The 25,389-nt window shown below is 38.1% G+C and overlaps 1 protein-coding gene across 1 annotated transcript in view; it reads left to right on the top strand.

Moving 5' to 3' along the window:
• Nucleotides 1-25,389, top strand: part of KATNA1 (katanin catalytic subunit A1) — a 35,537-nt gene that overhangs the window by 1,761 nt on the left and 8,387 nt on the right. Inside the window, exons 2-6 of the mRNA XM_027083657.1 lie at nucleotides 4,346-4,520; nucleotides 5,881-6,038; nucleotides 11,828-12,008; nucleotides 23,466-23,587; nucleotides 25,230-25,335. Coding sequence (XP_026939458.1) covers nucleotides 4,359-4,520; nucleotides 5,881-6,038; nucleotides 11,828-12,008; nucleotides 23,466-23,587; nucleotides 25,230-25,335 — 729 coding nt within the window. The 5' untranslated portion in view covers nucleotides 4,346-4,358. The remainder of the gene's footprint in view (nucleotides 1-4,345; nucleotides 4,521-5,880; nucleotides 6,039-11,827; nucleotides 12,009-23,465; nucleotides 23,588-25,229; nucleotides 25,336-25,389) is intronic.

The raw sequence follows: 25,389 nt of genomic DNA on the forward strand, positions 1-25,389 counted from the left end.
TTCTGGTAGGAAGGATCATGTAAAGGAAAAGCTTGCTGTGAGATAAAGCATGCATCACCTATGCTTATGTTTATTTTTCTCTTTAATAATCTCTTTAAAAACCAACAGTGTGTTTTTGGACAGTCTCAGTTTTTATAATTTTATAATCTCATTTTTGTTCTATTAATTGAACCAACAGGTAGTGTTTACAGTTCACTGTGGTTAAACTTTGGTCTACAGGCTTTTCTTCACATATATTCATTTCTTCAAGTACTGCCAGATATTGTGTCAGGTAGACCCAAATTCTGTCTTCCTAAAGTGTAATTTTGGCAATGATAAGGATATATTCTTGAAAATTGAAGAATCTCATAAATTTACAGTGTTGACGTTCATTTGAGAAGAAGAATGTGTGATACTAAGAATAGGAAAATTTGTTTTTTGTCTAACATTTATTCATTGCATGGTATTTTGATACATTTTCAGTAAACACATCATTTCTTTGATAACCAAGAATTTTTCAGGTCATTTTTAATGTGGCCTTGGATTGACTTTACATTTGTTTGTTAGAAAATGTCGATTCATTGGCTCCTCAGGAATTTTATCTGACTAGAAAGAAGTATCCATAACACGGAACCTTCAGAGAAGGCCTGGAGTGACTCTGTGAATTTTGGAACATTGAGCCCTGGCCCTCAGAAATACAAAGGGACAACCTATATATAATCAACAATTTAGATTTTTTTTTTTTTTACTTGGGGAAAGGGAAGAAAGATCTGGAGGGAGTCTGTTAAGGAAAAGAGAGAGAGAAGGAAGAGACGTTAGAGTCTTGCTATCTGTGCTTATCCAGATAAGCGATATACTGCCAGCAGCCAGCTCCAGCTGTACCCTTATAACATTATTGCTCAGACTAGGCGTCACTGTAGGGCATATATAGCTTCAGAGCAAAAGCAGTCGCACAGTTCTGGTAGGGGTGATTTGAGGATCAAGCAGTGTGAGAGTGCTGAGGGTCAGAAACTGGACAAAAGTAAGAAATCTTAGTAGTTAGACAAAACCTGACAGTATTCATTCATTCGAAGATTTACTGAGTATCTGCTGTGTGAAAGGAAGCATGGTTCTAGATGCTGGGGATATATCCATAAAATAGCAGAGAGCCATGGTCCCTGACCACAGAGCTCTTATTAAGATGGAATATTATGGGCTTCCCTGGTGGCACAGTGGTTGAGAGTCTGCCTGCCGATGCAGGGGACACGGGTTTGTGCCCCGACCTGGGAAGATCCCACATGCCGCGGAGCGGCTGGGCCCGTGAGCCATGGCCGCTGAGCCTGCGCGTCCAGAGCCTGTGCTCTGCAACGGGAGAGGCCACAACAGTGAGAGGCCCGCGTACAGCAAAAAAAAAAAAAAAAAAAAAAAAAAGATGGAATATTATCAGTGGTCATGCTTTTCAGTCACGGGATTTTTTTTGCTTTTCTTTTGGACCCCAGGTGCTCAGTCTTGAATTACTTATAGACCTTAGTTCATAGCTGTATTGCTTCATGACAAATTACCCGAAAACTTAATGGCTTAAAACAACAAACATTCATTGTCTCACGGTTTCTTTGGTCAGGCTCTGGGCATAACTTGGCTAAGTGCTTCTGATTCAGGGTCTTGCACAAGCTATAGTCAAGGTATCAGTCAGGGCTGCATTTATCTCAAGGGTCAGCTGAGGGAGGATCCAACTTCCTGCCTCCCTCACATGGTTGTTGGCAGGATTCAGTTCCTCTGGTCTGTTGGACTGGGGGCCTCAGTTCCTCACTGGCTGTTGCCCTTGGGCCTCCATCAGTTCTTTGCCATGTGAGCCTCTGCACTGGGCAACTCACAACATGGTAGCTGGTTTTCCCTTAGAGTAGTCCAACGAGAGAGCAAAAGATAGTAAGCAAGGTGGAAGTCCCAGTCTAATCTCAGAAATGATGTTCCATTATTTTTGTATATTCTGTTTGTTACATGCTCACATTCAAGGGGAGATGATTACATAAGGGTATGGACACTAGGAAGCAGAGGTCATTGAGAGCCACCTTACAGGGTCTCTGTGATTATTGATGGATATAAGGCCCTTCTTTTGTTGTATTTATTTTTGGTTACTCCCCTACCCTCCATCCTCTTTCTTCATTCATATTTCCCTATCTCACCCTCCACAGACACTGTAATATATTTAATATATGTTCTTCAGTGTGTATGTGTCCTTTAAAAAAAAAACCATATATATTGGGTTGGCCAAAAAGTTCGTACAGTTTCCATGACATCTTACGGAAAAACTTTTTGGCCAGCCCAATAAATATAGCATAATTTTAAGTTTATAAAATGATCTTGGCACTTAGACCTTGTTCTATGTCTAAGTATTTTTTACACCTAACCCTGTATTTTGATGATCTATCCATGTTGCTATTTGCATATTTTGTTCATTGCTTCCATCTGCTACGTAGTATTCCATAGGGTGCATCCACCATATTTCCTTATCTATTTTCTTAGCAGGGAATAGATAGATTACCTCCAGCTATTGATTTCTCAAACAGTTCTGTCATTAACATCCAAAAACAAGTCCCTTTGTGGATCTGTGTGAAATTTCCTCTGGAATATTTACAGAAAAGTAGGGTTGCAGGGTCGTAGGATATATGCATACAGAATTTCTCTAAGTACTGCCAGATTGCTTTTCAAAATGATTATACCAGTTTCTGCCCACACATTGTATGTGAGAATGTCCTTTTTCCCAAATAATTGCCAATACTTAGTATTATTGGATTTATTAATTTTTTTAATCTGATAAATGTAAAAGGAGTCTCTCATTGCATTCTTCTATTACTAGTATCTGTACTTGTAACCATTTGGGATTTCCCTTCCATGAATTACGCTTTATGCCTTTCTGCGCTACCCATTTTTTTTTAATTTTATTTATTTATTTATTTATGTGTTGGGTCTTCGTTTCTGAGCGAGAGCTTTCTCCAGTTGCGGCAAGTGGGGGCCACTCTTCATCGTGGTGCACGGGGCCTCTCACTATCATGGCCTCTCATTGCGGAGCACAGCCTCCAGACGCATAGGCTTAGTAATTGTGGCTCACGGGCCTAGTTGCTCCGCGGCATGTGGGATCTTCCCAGACCAGGGCTCGAACCTGTGTCCCCTGCATTGGCAGGCAGATTCTCAACCACTGCACCACCAGGGAAGCCCACTACCCATTTTTGTATGATTTTGTATGAAGTTCTTTTGTCCGTTAGTGTGAGGAATTACAAGGATGGATTTTCTCAACTTAGATTATAATTGCATTCCTGTGTTGGTCATGGAGAGAGAGAGAGAGAGAGAGAGAGAGAGAGAGAGAGAGTGAGTATGCGCGCTGATACATTGTTAGTTAGCTAATCATTTTTTTTCTTTTTTTTAGTTAGCTAATCTTTTATTTAAGATTACCACATCATGTTCATAAGTGAAATAGACTTTTTATTGCTGTTAATTAGTTTTGAAATTGAGGCGATTCTCACCTCATAAAAAGTTGATCAGTTTTCCCCTTGTTTTCTGGGCCAATTTTTATGTAATTGGAATTAGCTTCTGTCTAGAGGGTAGGTAAAAACCCACCTATAAAAACCCCATATCCGTATATCCACATCCTACTAAGTACAAAGACTATGCTTAGTTCTTGTATATGGAAAGTTTCAGGGAAGATGCATTCAGCATTTATTGAAGACCTACTCTTTGCCAAGTACTATGGTAGGGACTCTAAATAGCCATTTATTTCTTCTAGTGCAACTCTTGGAAATAGTTACTATCCCAATTACGGATTTAAAAACTAAGGCTCATTAAAGTTAAGGGGCTTGACAAAGGTGGCAGAATTACAGTTCCAACCAAGATTCTTCTAACCTCAAAACACGTGTGTTTTCTGCTGTGTCACAGTGTCCTCCAAAAAATGATCTAACATTCTACATTTGTTCTGCAGATGTTCAATAAGACTTGTATGTCACGCACTGAAGTTACCATCTCAGACCTTTCCTCTGTAAATCCTGCTCTAAAAGAACTTAGAGATTCAAGGTAGACAAGTGCCTTGAGATGAAGGCCCCAGTAAAGTGCCAGGGGACTTTAGAAGGGGGAGGGCTTATTTTGAACTGGGAAGTTCAGAAGGTTGACATACTGGGAGAATTGCCATCTGAGTGGGGTTTTGACACATAGGTAGGGTTTGACTGTGGGAACCTGAGAAATTTCTTTGAAGGAGTGGAAATTAGCATGAACAAATGTATAGAGATGGAAAGTACATTGTGAGTGTCTTCAGGGATCCTTGGAAAGTATACTTTTAAAAAACTCTTTGTAGTACTTATTTTTAAGAGGTAATATTAAATGTTTCTTTCTTTTTTAGCTTATAATTGAGCATGAGTCTTCTTATGATTAGTGAGAATGTAAAATTGGCCCGTGAATATGCATTGCTGGGAAATTATGACTCTGCAGTGGTCTATTATCAGGGAGTTCTTGATCAAATGAACAAGTATCTATACTCAGTCAAAGATACATACCTCCAACAGAAATGGCAACAGGTAAGAAACATGACTGATGTTTGTTTTAATAGTTTAAAATACTCAGATGTAAATAGGTAGTGCTTTTGCAGCTTTACGTTAAGAGTGTATAATTTATTACATGGATTTGTATATAATGTTTCTTAAAACTTGATTATTATATTAGTCCATATTCGCCATCATCAGTATGATGAGTTCTCAGTTATTCTAATTTTTGGAATCTAATAGTAATGGTTTTGGCATTTTTTTCTAGATCACATTTTTACCTGGTAAAATTAGAATTGACTTTATTAAGCCATTATTGAAACTGCAGATGACACCTGAATCTCACAAGTACCATATTCTCTATAGAACATCATAAAGCAGACCATACTTGCATCCCACTTGAGGAACTTCAGTCACTGAGGACCAGTAGAAGTTTATAGGTAGAAACTATAAACAGGTCCAGTTGAATATGGCATTTATAATAGGGTTCAACAATGTCACAGGAGAGAAATATTATAGAAATTAATAGTCTTTTTGTGCTGGTCTTTTAGGTAGAGTATTATCCCTCAGATTCTACTAAACTGCTTTTTTCATAGTATTCCATATTTGTCCTAAATTTCTTTAAAAGAGAGAAATACTCTACCTCTTTGAACTTAACCTCTTTCCTTAAGTCTGCCTCTGTGTATTTTACATTAGAAGGGGAAAACACTTTATTTCATAAAGAGTCTTAAATTTGTCACTGAAAGACTTCTAAGACCTTTTGTTCTTAGACCAGCAGCTTTTACTTAAAAAGTCTGAGCTTTTTTATAAGGATATTTAAATCATTTAGTTTTAAAACCAAATATTACTAACTTCATTTCAGTGTTTCATATATGTGTGTGTGTGTGTGTGTATAGTTTTAAAATTGAGTCAAGGCTGCTTTTAAAAAAAATATATTGGTTGTGTGTGGATTGAGCCATTTATCCTCTGAAGCTTTATTTTTCAAACTGTGGGATGCAGTTATGAAATTAGTGGATTCTGATCAGCATTTTTAAAGTCAATTAAGTAGCATAAGAACCATCAAAGCGCAACTTGCAAAAGTATTGTTTTTGCCAAACTTTGAAGTTACAGCTAACTTTTAAATTTGTTATGCATTTTGAATAAGAACCATAAGTCAGTCATGATGGCTTCATTAGCCAGGATACTTAATTCATTTTATCAGAATTAATTTTGCAATTAGAAATAAAGAATTCATGAACCATTATTAAAATTTCAACAGAATACTTTGGTATGGTTTCCTGGATATCTGATGTCAAAATGGAGGCTTCTGACATCTTTAATAAATGGCCCAACTTAATCTTGGCAGTGATTTATTAGTTATAGAAATTTAAAGCGCCATATTCTCCTTTGAAATCAGGTTTGGCAGGAAATAAATGTGGAAGCTAAACACGTTAAGGATATCATGAAAACACTAGAAAGCTTTAAACTAGACAGCACTCCATTAAAAGCTGCACAGCATGAGCTTCCAGCATCCGAGGGAGAAGTCTGGTCCCTGCCTGTGCCTGTTGAACGAAGGTAAGTGGAGACCCTTTAAGAAACACACTGGCACGGAAAACTGATAGCATTGGTTCTACCTAGGAAGAGAACTGGGGACTGAGAGACGGGAATGGGAGAGGGTTTTTTACTGAATACCTTTTGTAACTCTTAAATTGTACATCATGTAACTCTGCCTCATTTCAGTAAGTTAAATTTAGGTAGACATAGACCAAAAATATGCTTTTGTGAATGAGCTTAAAGTAGTGGAGGCACTGTTATCTTATGGAAGGAACATGGGGATGGAGATTGAAATATCTGGGCTCTAGGTCTGTATCATTATTTGTAGCTCTGGGAAAATCATGTAACCTTTCTAGAGCTCAGCTTTTTGTTATGTAAAGTGAGGGAATTAGACTAAAACAGTGGTTCTCAAAAAGCTATCACAGAATACTGCCATTTATCAAGCTATACTGCTGCTAAAATTTAAAAATGGGCTTTTTAGTTCACAGAAAAAAAGAAAAGATAAAATGTTCTCAATTATAGGTTTTTTTCTTTGGTATTTTTATCCCCAGTTTCCTCTTACCTGGTGCCAGCAAATGAACAATTAGTGAAAGTTGATATTTACTGAAATGCAAAAGAGCCAATTATGCTTAGTTCCACTGCATATTTTTTAACTGACGAGTGTGCAAGTGGGTGTCATTTATCTATTTTACTCACATAATAGATTTCCTAGTTTATATTGTGGGTTTAAATACATTAGTGTAAAATAGCATTGTACAAAAAACACTGACTTTCAGGTTCTTTGTCCCTTAACCAGTTTGAGAACCTTGCATTAAAACGTTGCTCAGGTGTTTTTCAGGTGTTTAAGATTCTATCATTATAACTGTTAATTCTCAATTGTATTTTATGATAGGTGCTAGATATTCAGTGCTCACGGAGTTCTGAGCACTAATATGGGATACATGTGTTATTTTATTTATTTCTTACAATAAGCCTTCCAAATAAGTCATATTTTTTCTGTGTTTCAGGTAAGATAGCTGAGGTAGAGGGAAGTTAAGTAACTTTTTCCAGTTATCACAGAGGTAATAACTGGTGGAGCTAGGATTCGAATCCAGATGTGTTTGATTACAAGGCTGGCACTCTGCCATACCAGTCATTCCCAAACTCTAGCATACATAAAGATCTCCTGGGATACTCATTCAGAATGTGGATGCTGGGGCTTCACTCCCAGAGAATCTGGTGTAATAGCAGGTGGAGCCCAGAAGTCTTCAGGTGATTCTGATACAGATGGTCAATGGATCACACTTCGAGAAGTACCATACCAAAGTGTTCCCCCTCCAGTTTAAAATTAACTGATGGATATTGATTGTTTCTTAGCCACTTTGATTTTCTTCAGCTCCAGATAAAAGTACTAATGTTCTATTATTGACTCTGATACCTTCTGAATATTTACTAAATTTTACCCTTACTCTAAGTACTTTTATGTATATTTTCTGTTTTATTTTAGAATTCACTAAAAATTTAAAAAAAAGTACAGCAATAGGCTCATTAAAGAAAAATAGGAAAATGCATAAAAGTAGGGGGGAGATCATAGAGTCATCCTAGTGCAACTTCTAGTCTTTTATGCATTGTTTATTTCATAGTTGTAGTTGTGCTATATCCATAATATAGAACCTTGTACCCTGTTTTTTTAAAAAAATCCTAAAAGTAGACAACAGTTATCATACACTTACCAAATACCGTGTTAATTGCTTTACATATATTACATATATTACTTAATTCTCAAAACAGTCTTAGAAGGTAGGTACTAAACTTGTAGCCCCAATTTCTGATAAGGACACTTAAGCTTAGATAGGTTAAGTAATTTGCTCTTCATATTGTAAACATTGATAATTTATAAGCCATCTTAGACCTTATTCTCTGCTACTTTTAAAGGGTTGTTTGCTACTCTTTTGAGGGATATAACCTACGTAGTCAATCATGCTCTTCTTCATTGTTTCCTCTTTTTTTTTAAAATTTTATTTATTTTTGGCCACGTTGGATCTTCATTGCTGCACACAGGCTTTCTCTAGTTGCGGCGTGTGGACTTCTCATTACGGTGTTTCTGTTGTTGTGGAGAACGGGCCCTAGGGCACGCGGGCTCAGTAGTTGTGGCGCACAGGCCTAGTTGCTCCGCGGCATGTGGGATCTTCCCAGACCAGAGATCACACCTGTGTCCCCTGCATTGGCAGGCGGATTCTTAACCACTGCGCCACCAGGGAAGTCCTCCCCTTTTTTGTTGTTATAAATAAAGTGAATATTTTTCCACATTTATGATCACTTTTTCTTAATTTCAAAAGTAGAACTAATAATAGATGAGTCAAGTTGTGTTTTTATTTTATTTTACCTATGAATATGTCTTACTCCTACTTTCTTTTTTTTCCCTCCTTCTGGAGAATCATCATTTGGCCCTTGTATTAGTCTACTCTGGCTGCCATAACAAAATACCACAGACTGGGTGGCTTAAGCAACAGGAACTTGTGTCCTCACATGGCAGAGGGAACAGCAAGCTTTCTGGTGTCTCTTAATAAGGATACTAATTCTGAGATCGGCCCCACCCTTTTGATCTTATTTACCTTTTTTTTTCTTTTTTTTTTTTTTTTTTTTGCGGTACACGGGCCTCTCACTGTTGTGGCCTCTCCCATTGCGGAGCACAGGCTCCGTACGCGCAGGCTCAGCGGCCATGGCTCACGGGCCCAGCCACTCCACGGTATGTGGGATCTTCCCGGACCAGGGCACGAACCCACGTCCCCTGCATTGGGAGGCAGACTCTCAACCACTGCGCCACCAGGGAAGCCCCTTATTTACCTTTAATTACTTCCTTACTTCAAATGATCACATTGGGGTTTAGGAATTCAACATAATGAATTTTGGAGGGGTACAAACATTCAGTCTATAACAGCCCTGTAACTCCTTTATCAATTACTGGTAAGAACTTTCCAATGAATAGATGTGCCCAGTGATTATTCAGTTGATTTCAAATTTAATGAACTGTTTGGTTGCCACAATCTAATATGTGGAGGCAGGAGGCTTCTCTCTTAGGGGTAATGGAAAGTTGAGTTAAATGAGTCTTTCATCTTGAAAAGTCTATGATGATGAACCCTAGTGTCCCTCCTTATTGCTTCTGGCTTTTCTTCAATATTTTTTTCTGTCTCTGATTTTAAATGCCCTGGATTACTATTAACTACAAAGTTCTCCTCTTTGACTTTATTTGCTGCATCTTTCTATTTCTTTCTGTAATTTATTTTACTTGCTTCCTCAACTGAATATCCCTCAAAACTCTTTATTTTTCTGTTGGTCTTAATCTGTACTCATGCTTAAGAGCGCTTATTCTTTCAACTCCCATGGTGATTCTAACCTTGACATTGCCTAAATTTTAATCCCATTTGAAGAACAGATTTAACTGATCCAGCATTCTAGTGCTGTGCACAAATATGTTTGTACAGGAGGTTCATTGAAGCCTTTTAGAGGAAAGATTAGAAATAGAATAAAACTTTTTGGTATGATTCTTTTAAAATGTCTTTTAAAAGTCAGCTGATGTCCCTCAAACATCTTCTCGTCTCACTGAATAAAACCCAAAGTTTTCAGTATGTCCCTCAGTGCCACCCTGTGAGATCTGGTTCCCTGCCGCCTCTGTGACCTAAGTTCTTACAGTTCTCTCCCTCAGCCTTCTTGAACAAGTCAAACACAAATGCTTCAGTTCTCTGCACTTGCCTTTCCTTCAACTCAGATGTTTGATGGCTTGTTCTCTCACTTCTTTCAGGTCTCTACTTAAATATCACCTCAGAAAGGCCATCTCTGATCACCCTACCTATATCATTCCGTAGACCCTACCATTCTTTATTTTCTTAGATAGCATTTAGCATCATCTGATGTACTGTTTATTTCTTCACTGAAACCCCCTCTGCCCACACACACACTTGAATGTGAGCCTGTGAGAGTAAAGGCTTTTATTAAAGTTATTTTAAAAATTTTTTTACTTTAAATGCAGAGTAGTGCCTGTCAGTAGTAATAGTTCAGTAAATTATTTTTCGGATAAATGAATAGCAGTAAGAAGTGGATAAAGGGACTTCCCTGGCAGTCCAGTGGTTAGGACTCCATGCTTCCACTGCTGGTCAGGGAACTAAGATTGTGCAAACCACAAGGCGCGGCCAAAAAAAAAAAAAAAGAAGTGGATAAAGTGTGCCACATTTTATGTGACTGACTGCCAGCTAGCCATTAAAAGTCATTTATGAGGTGATGATAGAGGAAAGAATACCGGCAATGCCTCATGATATAATGAGTAGAGAAAAATAAGAGCATATGTGTATATAATGGTTCCAATTTTGTTTGAATGAAAGGCAACCGTAAGAAAATAAACTAATATGTTAAGTGGTTAACTCTGGATAGTGGGGTTAAGGTGACTTTTTCAAATTCTTTATACTTTATTATAATTCAGTGTCTATTTTATATTATTTTTCTTAAGAGGAAAAATAAATATATATTTTAAAGCAGAATCCCTACTTGGCTATCCAAGTTTCTAAATCCAAAATTGAACCCTCATCATTCCTTTCACATATATATTGGTTTGGCTTTATCATCCTCCCAAATTCTCATTCTCAACCTTTCACATCTAAGAGTATCTTTTTTCATAGTGTCTCTTAGATTTTTATCATTACTCCTTGAGCTAGGCCCTCATCTCATGCCTTGATAACATCTCCCTGCTTTTTCTGTTTCCTTCATCAGTGTATCTTATTATTAGACTGATCTTTCTAAAACCTTTTCAGTGGCCGCCAGCTAAAAACCAAGCCTCTTGAACTGGCAGTGTTTAGATCTACTTACTGAACCACCTTATCTGTTCAGTATCATGTTTTAATGTTTACCATTGTCTTCACAGTTAGTAACTTTATAACCTTTACGTAGATTAAGCTCATCTTGCTTTCTTTGCTTTTCTTCACTGATTTTCTTGTCTGCAATTGTACCATCTTGTTTAGGTCAACTTCTGTGTTTCCAGGTCCAATTTACTTTGTCTTTAAGAGGCCACTCCCATTGCCACAGTACTAGATCTCTTTCACACTTTCTAGTATACTTGCCTAGTCTTATGTATCTTCTTCTTTCTTAACTATACTTGAGGTGTTTGAGGATAGGACTCCCCTGCCTTTTTTTATTGCTTATTTTACTGGCCCCAACCAAGTCTAGAAGTGTAGTAGGAGCCTAATAAGTATTTGAGAGGTCTAAATCCTGCCACAGAAATAAAGATGAAGTGATCTACATAGAGGTAAAGCACTGTACATGAGTTCTTGTAACTGTCCATAGCCAGTGCTTATGTCAGGTTTTTTTAATGGGAAAATGATTAAATTTTATTAATTAAAACAGAACTGTGATACATTCTAAATAAAATGGTACCAAATTGCACATATATCAGTACATAAGTGTGAAGTCTACACCTGTGCTTTGTTCTTGCTTTTTCGATAAAACTCCCTTCTCTGATTATTGTTCTCTTTTCAGTTTCCAAGAATCAGACTAATTTTTCATCTAATCCGATATACAATAGCTATTTCCTTTTAAAAGAGAGGTGATGATCAGTTGACTTCTATTATTTCTACCATAAAACCATAATGCACCACAGACAGCTATGCCCAGTTTAAATGCTAGACCTTAGATTTCAGTGACCTCAAGTTTGTTTTATCTTGTGTTCAGTTATGCCTTTGCTTCTTTAGTTCATAAACTAACTTACACACTATGTGTGTTCATCTACATATGGACCAACTCCAAGAGTTGAGTATGATTTTCATGATCTTGTATTTGATTAGACCCTCACCAGGACCTAGAAAACGCCAGTCGTCTCAGTACAGTGACCCTAAACCACAGGGTAACCGTTCAAGTACAACTGTCAGAGTTCACCGTCCATCCGCACACAGTGTTCACAATGACAGAGGGAAAGCTGTTCGTTGTCGGGAAAAGAAAGAACAGAATAAAGGAAGAGAGGAAAAGGTAAATGTTACTGATATTCATAAATGAAAAAGTTATTTATTAACCTTAAAAATGAAGACTGTACAAATTTTAATAATTTTTAGTAATCAAATCTGCTACTATAATAAAACCATAGTCACACTCCACCTAGGCTAGGATTTTTCCTACTCACTATTCAACAAATAATTTTGTTTTTTTTGTTTGTTTTGTTGTTGTTGTTGTTTTGCGGTACGTGGGCCTCTCACTGCTGTGGCCTCTCCCGTTGCGGAGCACAGGCTCCGGACGCGCAGGCTCAGTGGCCATGGCTCATGGGCCCAGCCGCTCTGCGACATGTGGGATCTTCCCGGACCGGGGCACAAACCCATGTCCCCTGCATCGGCAGGAGGACTCTCAACCACTGCACCACCAGGGAAGCCCTATTTTGGTTGTTTTTTGTAACTTTCTATCTTGATACAATTTCAGACTTGCAAGCAAGTTACAAGAATGGTATAAAGAACTTCCAGTGTGATGAACTGGGAGATTGAGATTGACATGTATACACTGATGTGTATAAAATGGATGACTAATAAGAACCTGCTGTATAAAAAAATAAATAAAAGAAAAAAAAAAGAACTTCCATATATTCTTTCCCCAGTTTTACCAGTTATTAATATTATGTCCCTTTTGCTTTATCATTTACTCTCTGTATATACTTTATTTTTCCTGAAGCATTGAGAGTAAGTTGTAGAAATGAAATCATGCCCTTTTACCCTTAGATGTTTTAGAGTCAATTTCCTAAATACTAGGACATTGTTTCACATGAAAACAATGTAGTGATCAAAATTCATAAATTTTGCATTGATACGGTACTGTTATCTAATACATAGACCTTTATAAAATTTTGCCAGTTATCCCAATAATGTCATTTATAGCTCCCCCTGCCCCCCGTGCCAGGACCCAATATAGAAGCATACATTGCATTTGGTTGTCATGTTTCTTTAGTCTCTTTTATCTTTTTTTATTTTATTTTTTTAATTTATTTATTTTTGGCTGCATTGGGTCTTCGTTGTTGCATGAGGGTTTTCTCTAGTTGCAGTGAGCAGGAGCTACTCTTCGTTGCAGTGCGCAGGCTTTTCATTGCGGTGGCTTCTCTTGTTGTGGAGCACGGGCTCTACGTGCAGGCTCGGTAGTTGTGGCATGCAGGCTCAATAGTTGTGGCTCGCGGGCTCTAGAGCGTAGGCTTAGTAGTTGTGACGCACGGGCTTAGTTGCTCAGCAGCATGTGGGATCTTCCTGGACTGGGGCTCGAACCTGTGTCCCCTGCATTGGCAGGCGGATTCTTACCACTGTGCCACCAGGGAAGCCCTCTTTAGTCTCTTTTAATGTGAACATTTCCTCTGCCTTTATCTTTTTTGGCCTGACTTTTTTAAGAGTTATTTTGTAGAATGTTCCTCGGTGTGGATTTGCCTGATGTTTCCTCATGATTAGATTTAAGGTTGTGCATTTTTGGCAGGAATACCACTGAAGTGAAGTTTTGTTCTTCTCAGTGTATCATATAAGGAGGCACAGGATGTTTATTTGTTCTGTTACTTGTGATAAATTGGATCACTTGGTTAGGGTGGTGCCTGCCAAGTCCCTCCACTATACAGTACTCTTTTTCCCTTTATAGTAGTTTGTGGGGAGGTACTTTGAGGTTATATAAATATTGTATTTCTCATTAAAGTTTCAGTTACTTGCTTTAGCATCCAGTGATTCTTGCCTGAAGCAGTTATTCCTCTGATAATTGAAAAATCATTTTCTAATGCTATTATCTCTTCTACATTAATTACTTGACATTGAACTGTAAGAAAAAAACTCTGTCTCTTCCCCTTTATTTAATTTTATCAGTATGGACTGGTGGACTCTTATTTTATTCAGTGAATTAGAATCTATTACTATCTTTTTGATGCTTAAATTGTCCAAGAGTTGAGGAGTGGGAGACCCTTGAAGCTGGGTCTTAAGTCTTTTTGACACATATTCACCATTCTCTGAGCATTTCCTCATTTTCTGGCAAAATAGGATGTTCCAGGCTCTTCGTGTATTTACCCCATTTCTCCAGGAAACCCTGGTTCCTATTAGTGAGGAATGAGATTTATAAACCAAGATTTCAGTACCAATTATTATTTGAGGGCCTGTGCTCTCTTATAGTAAGAAATATATGGGACTCTGAGAACCTAGTTTCTGTCCTCTCTACTTCCACCTCCCCAGTCCCTTGCCCCAGGCACATACCTAGTCTATGAAATGGTAAAGTACAGGCTCACTTCTTGGCTTGTTGTACCAAAAGGACCCCCCCACACCACCTGGGCAAAGTGAAAACTGGGTTAAGCAAATGTAAAGCCCCCAGTGCTGCCCATTCAGTCCTTTTCAAAACATCATATCATGGGCTTCCCTGGTGGCGCAGTGGTTGAGAGTCCGCCTGCCGATGCAGGGGACACGGGTTCGTGCCCTGGTCCAGGAATATCCCACATGCCGCAGAGCAGCTGGGCCCGTGAGCCATGGCCGCTGAGCCTGCGCGTCCGGAGCCTGTGCTCCACAACGGGAGAGGCCACAGCAGTGAGAGGCCCGCGTACCGCAAAAAAAAAAAAAAAACCATCATATCAGCCCGTACTTCAAGATCTTTTTCCTAAATTTGCAATCTAACTTTGTAATTCTGCTTGAGAACCTCATCCAGTCACCAGCCAAGCCACACCTTTACATGTAACCTTCCTTGTTGGTGTAGATACAGACGTGCTTTTAGCTCTTTATTTTGTGTCATCACCTTTATTCCCCGTCCTCCGCATTTCTGGAGGTCATTTGCCCTTGTACATCTGGATAGTCAGTTCCCTTGAGTCCCTCTCACCATTGTTCCATAGTCCTGTATTTCTGTACTTTCAGCAACAGCAGTGCTATTGTAGTTCCTGAAACAAGGAAGGGTATGCGGAAGGTGGCTAATGCCTCTGGCCTTAGGCAGTATTATCAATACGAAGGTTGCCCTTGCCTATCATCTAGGGTGTGGGTTGTAAGCCTTTTAACCATCTGTGGTTTGTAGAGCTCAATGTCCTATACCTTTTTCACTTTATATCTATACTTTTATACCCTGAGAAATGATGTGTAGAACCTGAGGTACTATAATCAGCAAATCAGTTGTATAAATTAAATTGAATTAATATGATTTGCTTGTTAAAACAGGAAGATATAAAGCTTTTCAAAAATATAGCATGGTGATTAAGAGTATGGGCTTTGGAATCATGTAGACTTGTATTTCAGCACCATCCCTGCTGTTTCTGGATGTATTACCATAAGCTACTTGGGCTTTCTAAATTTTATCCCCTCATATATAAAATTACTTTAACGCCTGTCTTATAGAGTTTTTGTAGGATAAATAAAATAACTTTTTTAAAAAAAATTTATTTTATTTATTTTTGGTTGCGTTGGGTCTTCGTTGCTGTACACGGGCTTTCTCTAGTTGCGTTGAGCGGGGGCTGCTCTTCGTTGTGGTGCGCGGGCTTCCTCATTGCGGTGACTTCTCTTGTTGTGGAGCATGGGCTGTAGGCACACGGGCTCAGTAGTTGTGGCTCGTGGGCTCTAGAGCACAGGCTCAGTAGTTGTGGCACATGGGCTTAGTTGCTCCGCGGCATGTGGGATCTTCCTGGCCCAGGGCTCGAACCCACGTCCCCGGAATTGGCAGGCGGATTCTTAACCACTGCGCCGCCAGGGAAGCCCCAAGATAACTTTTTTTTCTACCTAGTGTGTGCTCAATAAATGTTAGCTATTATTTCCCAAACATTCCAGGTAACTGAGATTTTTGTTACATATGCTATTGACTTGAACAGTTTCACCATTGCATTTTTTAAAATTTTAATGAAATATCTTAGAGGTTGATGACTACATTCAAAATGCTCTTTAATTTATCTAAATGCAAAAGTAGAATTATTAGGTTAAAAGTAGGATAAAAATAAATTCCCCAGAAGGAGGCTCACTTTGAAAAAAAGTTCTTATTTACCAATGGAAGTATTTTAGCCTTCAGTTTAAAACAAATAGTGTTTCTATCACCCTTTGATTCTCTACTGTTTCAAGAATAGGGCAAGAGGACAAAGTATAATAAATAAACATAAAATCAGCTACATTAAGAGGAGATCTTAGGGGCTTCCCTGGTGGCGCAGTGGTTGAGAGTCCGCCTGCCGATGCAGGGGACACGGGTTCGTGCCCCGGTCCGGGAAGATCCCACGTGCCGCGGAGCGGCTAGGCCTGTGAGCCATGGCCGCTGAGCCTGCGCGTCCGGAGCCTGTGCTCCGCAACGGGAGAGGCCAGAACAGTGAGAGGCCCGCGTACTGCAAAAAAAAAGAGGAGATCTTATCTGTGTCTTTGCTGAGTGTAGACATGACTTAACGTGCTAAAATCCTCAGGACTTGACAGCCAAAGAACAAGTGTATAGAATAGATTTTCTTCCCAAATCAGCCAGTGTGTCTTTGTTGGTAATATATGCCCAGTGTTGAGAAACTTACATTTGGGGAGATCAGAATAATATATTTCAAACAATTATAGAACAATTAGATGTTAAACTGGTGGTAGCTAGTGACTAAAAATAGCAGAATTCTTAGGAGTTGGTAGTAGTGAGAAAGCTTCATGGAAGAGATAAAGCCATTAAGTCATACAGAATGAATAAATTTTTTTTTCCTATTTAAAACCTTTTGTTACCTATTCACTTAGAAAATCAGAAAATAGAGCAAATGAAAAAAGAAAACTCAGACTCACATTCTTACCCACCCAGAGTTCTGTTAATCTCATGGTATATGCTTTTAATGCTTTTCTATTGCGTGATTTTTTTTTTTTTTTTTTACCGTAACTGGAATCATAAAGTAGCCTGTTCTTTTTGATTATCAATGTATCCTAACAGTCTTTCTATGTTGAGTTGGTCTATTCCTCTAAATAGTAGCTGTACAAATGACTAAAGAAAAGGAAATAAGAGCACAGAAACAAGTGTCTTCAGTAAAATGTCTCTCTTAAGTCTATTGCCCATTATGCAAATGAGTTTTTTTTTAGTCTTGAGTTTTGAGAGCTCTTTATATAGTCTAGAGACTAGTCCTTTGTCAGTTATGTATTTTGCAGATAGTTTCTTTAAGTGTGTAGCTTGTCTTTTCATTGTTTTAGCAGGATCTTTCACAAGGCAAAAGATTTTAATTTTGGTAAAGTCCAACATTTCCTTTTTATAAATTGTGCTTTTGGTGTCAAGTTTGTAATTCTTTGCCTAGCCCTAGATCCCAAAATTTTTTAATTTTTTTCTTAAAAGTTTTATAATTTTATGTTTTACATCTAAGTCCATGATCTGTTTTGAGTTGATTTTTGTGTAACGTGTGAGACTTAGGTCAAGGTTCATTTTTTGCCTATACATGTTCAATTGCTCCAGCACCTTTTGTTGAAAAGGATTTGTTATAGCACAGAGAACTACATTCAATATCCTGTAATAAACTATATGGAAAAAATATGAAAAAGAATATACATGTATATATATATATATATATATATATATATATATAACTGAGTCACTGTACTGTACAGCAGAAATTAATACAACATTGTAAATATACTTCAATAAAATAAATTTTTTACACCTTGGTCAAAAATTATTTGGGCATATTTGTGTGGGTCTGTCTATGGGCTCTCTATTACATTTCATTGATACATGTATCTGTCTCTCAACCAATACTCCACACAGTCTTGGTTACTATAGTTATATACTGTGTTATGTACATAGTAAGCTTGAAATTAAGTAGACTAATTCATCCCATTTTATTCTTCCTTTTCAAAGTTATTTTAGCTATTCTAGTTCCTTTTTTTTCATGTAAATTTTGGAATCAGCTTTTCTACATCTACAAAGAATCTTGCTGATATTCTGATAGGAATTATGTTAAACCTATGTATCAGTTTGGGGGAAATTAAGATCTTTGTTACATTGAGTCTTCCAATCCATGAACATGTTATCTCCTTTAGATCTTTGATTTCTTTCATCAGCATTGTGTAGTTTTCAGCATACAGGTCTTGCATATATTTTGTTAGATTTTAAACCTAAGTATTTCACTTTTCTAAGTGATTGTATCAGTGGTATTGTATTTTTTATTTCAGTATCCACATATTTATTGCTAGTATATAGAAATACAAGTGACTTAAAAAATTCTTTTAGGGCTTCCCTGGTGGCGCAGTGGTTGAGAGTCCGCCTGCCGATGCAGGGGACGCGGGTTCGTGCCCCGGTCCGGGAAGATCCCACATGCCACGGAGTGGCTGGGCCCGTGAGCCATGGCCGCTGAGCCTGCACGTCTGGAGCGCTCCGCAAAAAGCCCACAACAGTAAGAGGCCCGCGTACCGCAAAAAAAAAAAAAAAAAATTCTTTTAAATTGTGGTTTAAATATGTATAACGTAAAATTTACCATTTTAGCCATTTTTAAGTATGCATTTCTTTCCTTTTTTTTTTTTTTTTTTTTTGCGGTTTTTGGGGCCCTTTTTGTCCTCTCCCCTTGCGGGGCACAGGCTCTGGACTCACAGGCTCAGCAGCCACGGCTCACGGGCCCAGCCGCTCCACAGCATGTGGGATCTTCCTGGACCGGGGCACGAACCCGTGTCCCCTGCATCGGCAGGTGGACTCTCAACCACTGCGCCACCAGGGAAGCCCTAAGTATGCATTTCTTAAAGTGCAGTTGAGTACATTCACATTGCTGTGGAACTATCACCACCATACATCCACAGAACGTTTTTAATTTTGCAAAACTGAAACTCTGTGCCCGTTAAACAGTAACTCCCTGATAAGGAAAACTCTAGTTTTCTTTCTGCTTGCTACTTGCAAAACACTTCTGTACTCCAAATGTGTAGGATTTTTTTTCCACATCAAGCAATTCTTTGACACCAGTTGTGTGTCCTACAGTCTAACTCAACTGGCATCAGATCCACAGGTTAAGAGTTCAGTTGCACAGGGTGCCTCCACATCACATGCCAGTTGCAAGTCCAGCTTGTCACCTGTGCTTCTGACCAACTGGTATAAATCAGAGGTTACCAAAACAACCCCCTTGGGTTTGATAATTTGTTAGAGCAGCTCACAGAACTCAGGAAAACAGTTTTCTTACTAGATTTACCAGTTTATTACAAAGGATGCAATTCAGCAACAGCTAGATGGAAGAGAAGCCCAGGGCAAGGTACGTGGGAAGGGACGCAGAGCTTCCATGCCTTCTCCAGATACGCCACCCTCCTAGCACCTCCGCATGTTCACCATACCCTATCCTTTTGGGGTTTTGTGGAGGCTTCATTACGTGGGTATGATGGATTAAATCATTGGCCATTGGTGATTCATTGAACCTCCAACCTCTCTTTCTCCCCAGAGGTTGTGTGGTAGCACTGTAAGTTCCAACCCTCTAATCACAAGTTTGGTTCCCCTGACAACAGTCCCCATCCTGTGATTAACTAGGGGCTTTCCAAAAATCACCTCATTAACGTAAACTCAGGTTGAGTTGAAGGGGCTTGTTATGAGTATCAAAAAACACCTCTTTCACCTTTACTGCTCTGGATCTATTTCAGGAGCTGGGAACAAAAACTGCATATTATAACAAAAGATGCTTCCATTGCTCTTATCAGTTAGGAAATCATAAGGGTTTTAGGAGTTATATGCCAGGAATAGGACTAAAACTAAGTATGTATTTCTCGTTATAAATCATAATATTGCATTCCCTGTTCCTTCCCCCTGCCCACAGGCCCTGGCAACCACTATTCTACTTTCTGTCTCTATGAGTTTGATTCCTCTAAGTACCTCACATGAGTGGAATCATACAGTATTTGTTCTTTTGTGACTGGCTTTTCCTACTTAGCATGATGTCTTCAGGGTTCATCCATTTGATAGCATGTGTCAGAATGTCATTCCTTTTTAAGGCTCATATTCCATTGCATGTATATACCATATTTTGTTTATCCAGTCATCCATCAAAGGACACTTCGGTTGCTTCCACCTTTTGGCTATTGTAAGTAATGCTTCTATGTCACGGGTATATAAATGTCTCTTCAAGACCCTGCTTTCAAGTCTTTTGGAGATATATATATATATATTCATATACAGAAGTATTCGTGTATAATTCTGTTTTTAATTTTTTGAGGAATCACCAAACGTTTCCACAGTGGCTGCATCATTTCACATTTCTACTAACAGTGCACAATGTTCCAATTTCTCCACATCTTTGCCAACACTTGTTATTTTCTTTTTTTAAAAAATAAATTTATTTATTTATTTATTTATGGCTACGTTGGGTCTTCGTTGCTGTGCGTGGGCTTTCTCTAGTTGCAGTGAGCAGGGGTTACTCTTTGTTGTGGTGTGCGGGCTTCTCATTGCAGTGGCTTCTCTTGTTGCGTAGCATGGGCTCTAGGCGCGCAGGCTTCAGTAGTTGTGGCACGTGGGCTCAGTATTTGTGGCACGTGGGCTCAGTATTTGTGGCTCGTGGGCTCTAGAGTGCAGGCTCAGTTGCCCCATGGCATGTGGGATCTTCCCAGACCAGGGATTGAATCCGTGTCTCCTGCATTGGCAGGCAGACTCTTAACCCACCAGGGAAGTCCCTGTCAACACTTGTTATTTTCTGTGTGTAGTTTTTTTAGTTAGTTAGTTAGTTTGTTCTAGTTTTGTAATAGTTTTGTAATAGCCATCCAAATGGTGTGAACTAGTATCTCACTGAGGTTTTGATTTGCATTTCCCTAATGATAAAATTGACTTTTTACGTATATTTAGTATCTTGCCACCTTGCTGAAGTCATTTATTAATTCTAGGAGAATTTTTGTAGATTCCTTGGAATTCTCTGGGTAAACATCATGCCATCTGAAATAGAACAGTTTTATTTCTTCCTTTTGGATTTGTATGTGTATATGTCCTTTTCTTGCTCTGTTACACTGGCTACAACTTCTAGCACTATGTTGAATAAGTGTGATGAAAGTGGACATCCTGATCTTAGTGGGGAAAGCATTCAGTGTTTCATCATTAAATATAATGTTAGCTGTAGAATTTTTTTTTTTTTTTTTTTTTTTTGGTACGCGGACCTCTCACTGCTGTGGCCTCTCCCGTTGCGGAGCACAGGCTCCAGATGCGCAGGCTCAGCGGCCATGGCTCACGGGCCCAGTGGGATCTTCCCGGACCGGGGCACGAACCCGCGTGCCCTGCATCGGCAGGCGGACTCTCAACCACTGCGCCACCAGGGAAGCCCGCTGAAGAATTTTTGTGTGTGCTTCTTACCAAGTTGAAGAAATTCGTCTTTACCACGAATGGATGTTGAGTTCTGTCACGTGCTTTTTGGCATCTGTTGCATGATCATGTAGTTTTCCTTCTTTGCCTGTTAATATGTGGATTATATTGATTTATTTATTGTTTGAATTTTGAACTAGCCTTGCATCCTTGGAATAAACCTCACTTGGTCATGGTATATAATTCTCTTTATATCTTACTGAATTCTATTTGGTAATATTTTGTTAAGGATTTTTGCATTTATGAGGGATATTGGTCTATAATCTTTTTGTTTTGTTTTTTAATTCTCTTTGATTTTGGTATCACAGTAATAGTAACTTCATAAAATGAATTGAAAAATGTTCATTCTTCTGGAAGAGATTGTGTAGAATTGGTAGTTCTTGTTTAAATGTTTGATAAAATTTTCCAATGAAACCATCTGGGCTTGGATATCTTTTTTGGAAGTTTTTAAATTATGAATTCAATTTCCCTAGAAGTTGAAGGGCTGTTTAAATGATCTTTTTCATAATAGTTGAGTTGTAGTAGTTTGTGTTTTTCAAATAGTGATCCATTTTGTCGAAGTTGTCAAATTTATGTCAAATTTATTTTGAGCACCAAAAAGGAGTCTACATTCTTTTTAACCTCTACTGCTTTCTTTTACCTCCTGGTAGTTGTTAGTATTTTCCCTTAGAAATGTCAAAATTTGAAATTCCATAGCTCCCCTTGGCCGACCTATTATAGAACTGTTTCTCCTTTCTGCCTGTCTGAAATTTGTTTTGCTTTGTCTGCAAACATTCCCTCAGCACTGTGTTCTATGGGAGAAAATAAGGTGAGAACTGCTGATAAAGTGCCTTATATTTGTGTTTCCCTGGGCTTGCAGTTTAAGTTTCTAATAGGAACAGTGTCTTCTTTCTATCCCCCGCAGCTGCTCGTACAGAATAGATTAGTATCTGTGAATGAATAACAACTTCATAAATACTTAGAAGAAAAGATAACCTCCTCTTTTAAATGTTATACAACACCTCCCTTGAATCTTTAATGTTCCTATTGGATACTAAATATGTAAATTGTGAGACAGGCACTTATTTGGTCATCTAGTGTAAGACTTTGAACGTCATAAATATTGGTTAAGTCTAGACATTAGTACTGACTTTAGACAGCTCCAGTGACAAAGAAGTCATCATGTTATGGGCAAAAAAATGTTATGGATTTTGGAGATGGGGGTAACAATCCTAGTACAAGACCAAGTAAATGATTATTTACACCAATATAAAGTTTCATAAATTTTCTTGGCTTATAAAATTCACGACTGTCTCAGCAGTTTTTTCATAGCACCTCTAGGACAAAAAGAATACCCATCCATTTGAAATTTGGTTAAAACAACTCTTTATGTCCCAACAACACCTTTTGGACACTGTACAGTTTCTCAGACCTTGGAGTCACAGTGGACATTCCACTGTCATTCCTCTTCCACATTGATTTTTCCCGGTATATGTTTTATCACAGCAACTGCCAAAAATCCAGCCTCACAAAAAATACGGGATTATTGAAAGGAATGCAGCAGTCTTCACGGAGAAACTGAACTACCTCGAGCCGGTAGTTCACCCAATGTTCAAACAGGTGTTTTTGTATTTCCCTCAAAAATCTGAAAAATCCTGCAGCACCCTGTGAGTTCACTGTTGTGCCTTGGAGTGCTTTAGTGTGCATCTTGCGGCCCTAATGACTGTCATCACAGAGGGTGGGAGGGAAAATCTCTCTGAAGGACTGAGGTGTCTTTTGGAGGGATGTGGGAATAGTGAAAAGGGATGTTTTGGGAGCATCAATGGGGACTGAGTACATGTTAAAGATTGACCCATAATCTTAGCTAAATAAACCATCTGTCTATAACCTTATCTCTTCTAAAGTTTTGAGATAAATGCCATACATATCTAATATTCACTAGGGACTACAGTTTATCTCAATATTAATTTTTACTATTGTCAGTTCATATGCATAATATTTTTATTTTTCTTTAATACCGTTGTCATACTTTTTATGTAAAAATAAAAATTCTGTATGAAACTCTGATGTTGATGTAGAAGGATGACTTGTAGTCTTTGATTCTGTCCTTATTAGTTGGTACTATTACATTAGCTTTTTAAAAAATGTCACCTAAGTCCAATCTTTGTTTCTGACTCATAGAAACAAAATATAATTTTTGAGTCAATCAAAAGCTCTTGTTTTTTCTCTCTGTTTGTGTAGAACAAATCACCTGCTGCAGTTACAGAACCAGAGACAAATAAATTTGATAGTACTGGATACGATAAGGACTTAGTAGAAGCTTTGGAAAGAGATATAATTTCTCAGAATCCCAATGTTCGATGGTAAGTTATATCACAACAAAATAATTGGGTGTTGCTTTTTGGAACAGAAAATGGAACAAATGTGGGCATGTACTGAAGATCAGTCCTTGAGGATAGAACCTGAGGACATACAATGTGAGCATGACACGTAATGAAAAACTTGACTTTGGTTCAGGCTGTACCAGTTTTTGTCTGAGATTTTTTAATTTAATGAAATAATAATAAAATTCTTATTAAATTAAAAATTCTACATACAGAATGGGAACAAGATCACAGAAATTACATCTTTTGGGGACATTCTCCAGTGGTAAAATGGCAGTGATTCTATGCGTGTGTATTACTTGTTATCTTTAGGTTTATACAATATATGTTGCTTTTATATCCTATTAGAGCAGTGGTTCTCAACTTTATTCCTGTTATATCTAAGGGATAAGTTAGGAGTTTGGGATTAACATACACACACTGCTATATATAAAATAGGTAACCAACAAGGACCTACTATATTAGCATAGGGAACTATACTTAATATTTTGTAATAACCTAAAGGGAAAAGAATCCCTTTGGAATAACCTAAGGGAAAAGACTGAAAAAAAAAATAGATGTAGTTGTATGTCTAACTGAATCACCCTGCTGTACACCTGAAACTAATACAAAAGTGTAAATCAACTATACTTCAATTAAAAAAATAAATATTATATCTAATCAAAGAACTGTAATTTATCACAGTGAGTTATAAATCTCCCTTTCCCACAAAGTTAGGTACATTCTGTTATACGTTTTTTGTTAAAACTTTAATTATTTTTAGGTATAGTTTTGAGGGGTATTTTCAAATATATTATCATGTCATATATCATAATATATTATCATGCCACGTGTACCGGTTGTTGTAGTAGTAGTTGTGTTCTAGTGGTTGGAGATGACTTCACGGCAATCTCTATGATACTCTTTATTTATTTTTTATTTTTTTATTTTTAATTTTTTTTCTATGATACTCTTTAATCTTGGTGTCTATCTCTTGATAGGGTTGGGGGCAAAACAGCAGTTTTGCAAGCTGTATCTGCTTTATGCCCTTTTTATTCTTTATGGGTTTTTTTAATGGGCTCATTATTTCTAAATCATGGAATTTATGGAATGAGCATTTTAAGAGCAGAACTTTAAAATGAAATGGCATAATACTTAAATTGTAGGCCTATAGACCTGTGTTCTCATTCACCAAGCTGAAAATCATTACTCCCAAGAATTGAAGATTCAGGGACTTCCCTGGTGGTCCAGTGGGTAAGACTCTGCGCTCCTAATGCAGGGGGCTCGAGTTCGATCCCTGGTCAGGGAACCGGATCCCACACACTACAACTGAAGATTCCCCACACGGCAACGAAGATCCCACGTGCCGCAACTAAGACCTGATGCGGCCAAATAAATAAATATTTTAAAAAATTAAAAAAGAATCGAAGATTCAGATTGTGCTCTTCTATATACTGGTTGGTGTGGCAGGCCTCGTCACAGTGTGTTAGTTCACTAGTGCCTAGGAAGAAGCTTAGCATTCTGTCACCAACGTAAAATCATGTGCTTTCAGTGATTCTCAAGAATGACTACATAGAGTTAGGTTGTTGTAGTTAGTTTATCAACAACTACAAGGTTGTTGATAAAATATCTTCTCTTTCAGGGATGATATTGCTGATTTAGTAGAAGCTAAAAAGTTGCTTAAGGAAGCTGTGGTGTTACCAATGTGGATGCCAGAATTCTTCAAAGGCATTAGGAGACCATGGAAAGTAAGTGTATTACTGTAACGGCATTGTCAAAGCAAATGGCAAGTGCATTGCTAT

This window comes from Aethalodelphis obliquidens, unplaced genomic scaffold (assembly GCF_003676395.1).
Source record: "Aethalodelphis obliquidens isolate GAN/ISIS:26980383/991018 unplaced genomic scaffold, ASM367639v1 scaffold3, whole genome shotgun sequence".
In the NCBI taxonomy this organism is placed as follows: Eukaryota; Metazoa; Chordata; class Mammalia; order Artiodactyla; family Delphinidae; genus Aethalodelphis; species Aethalodelphis obliquidens.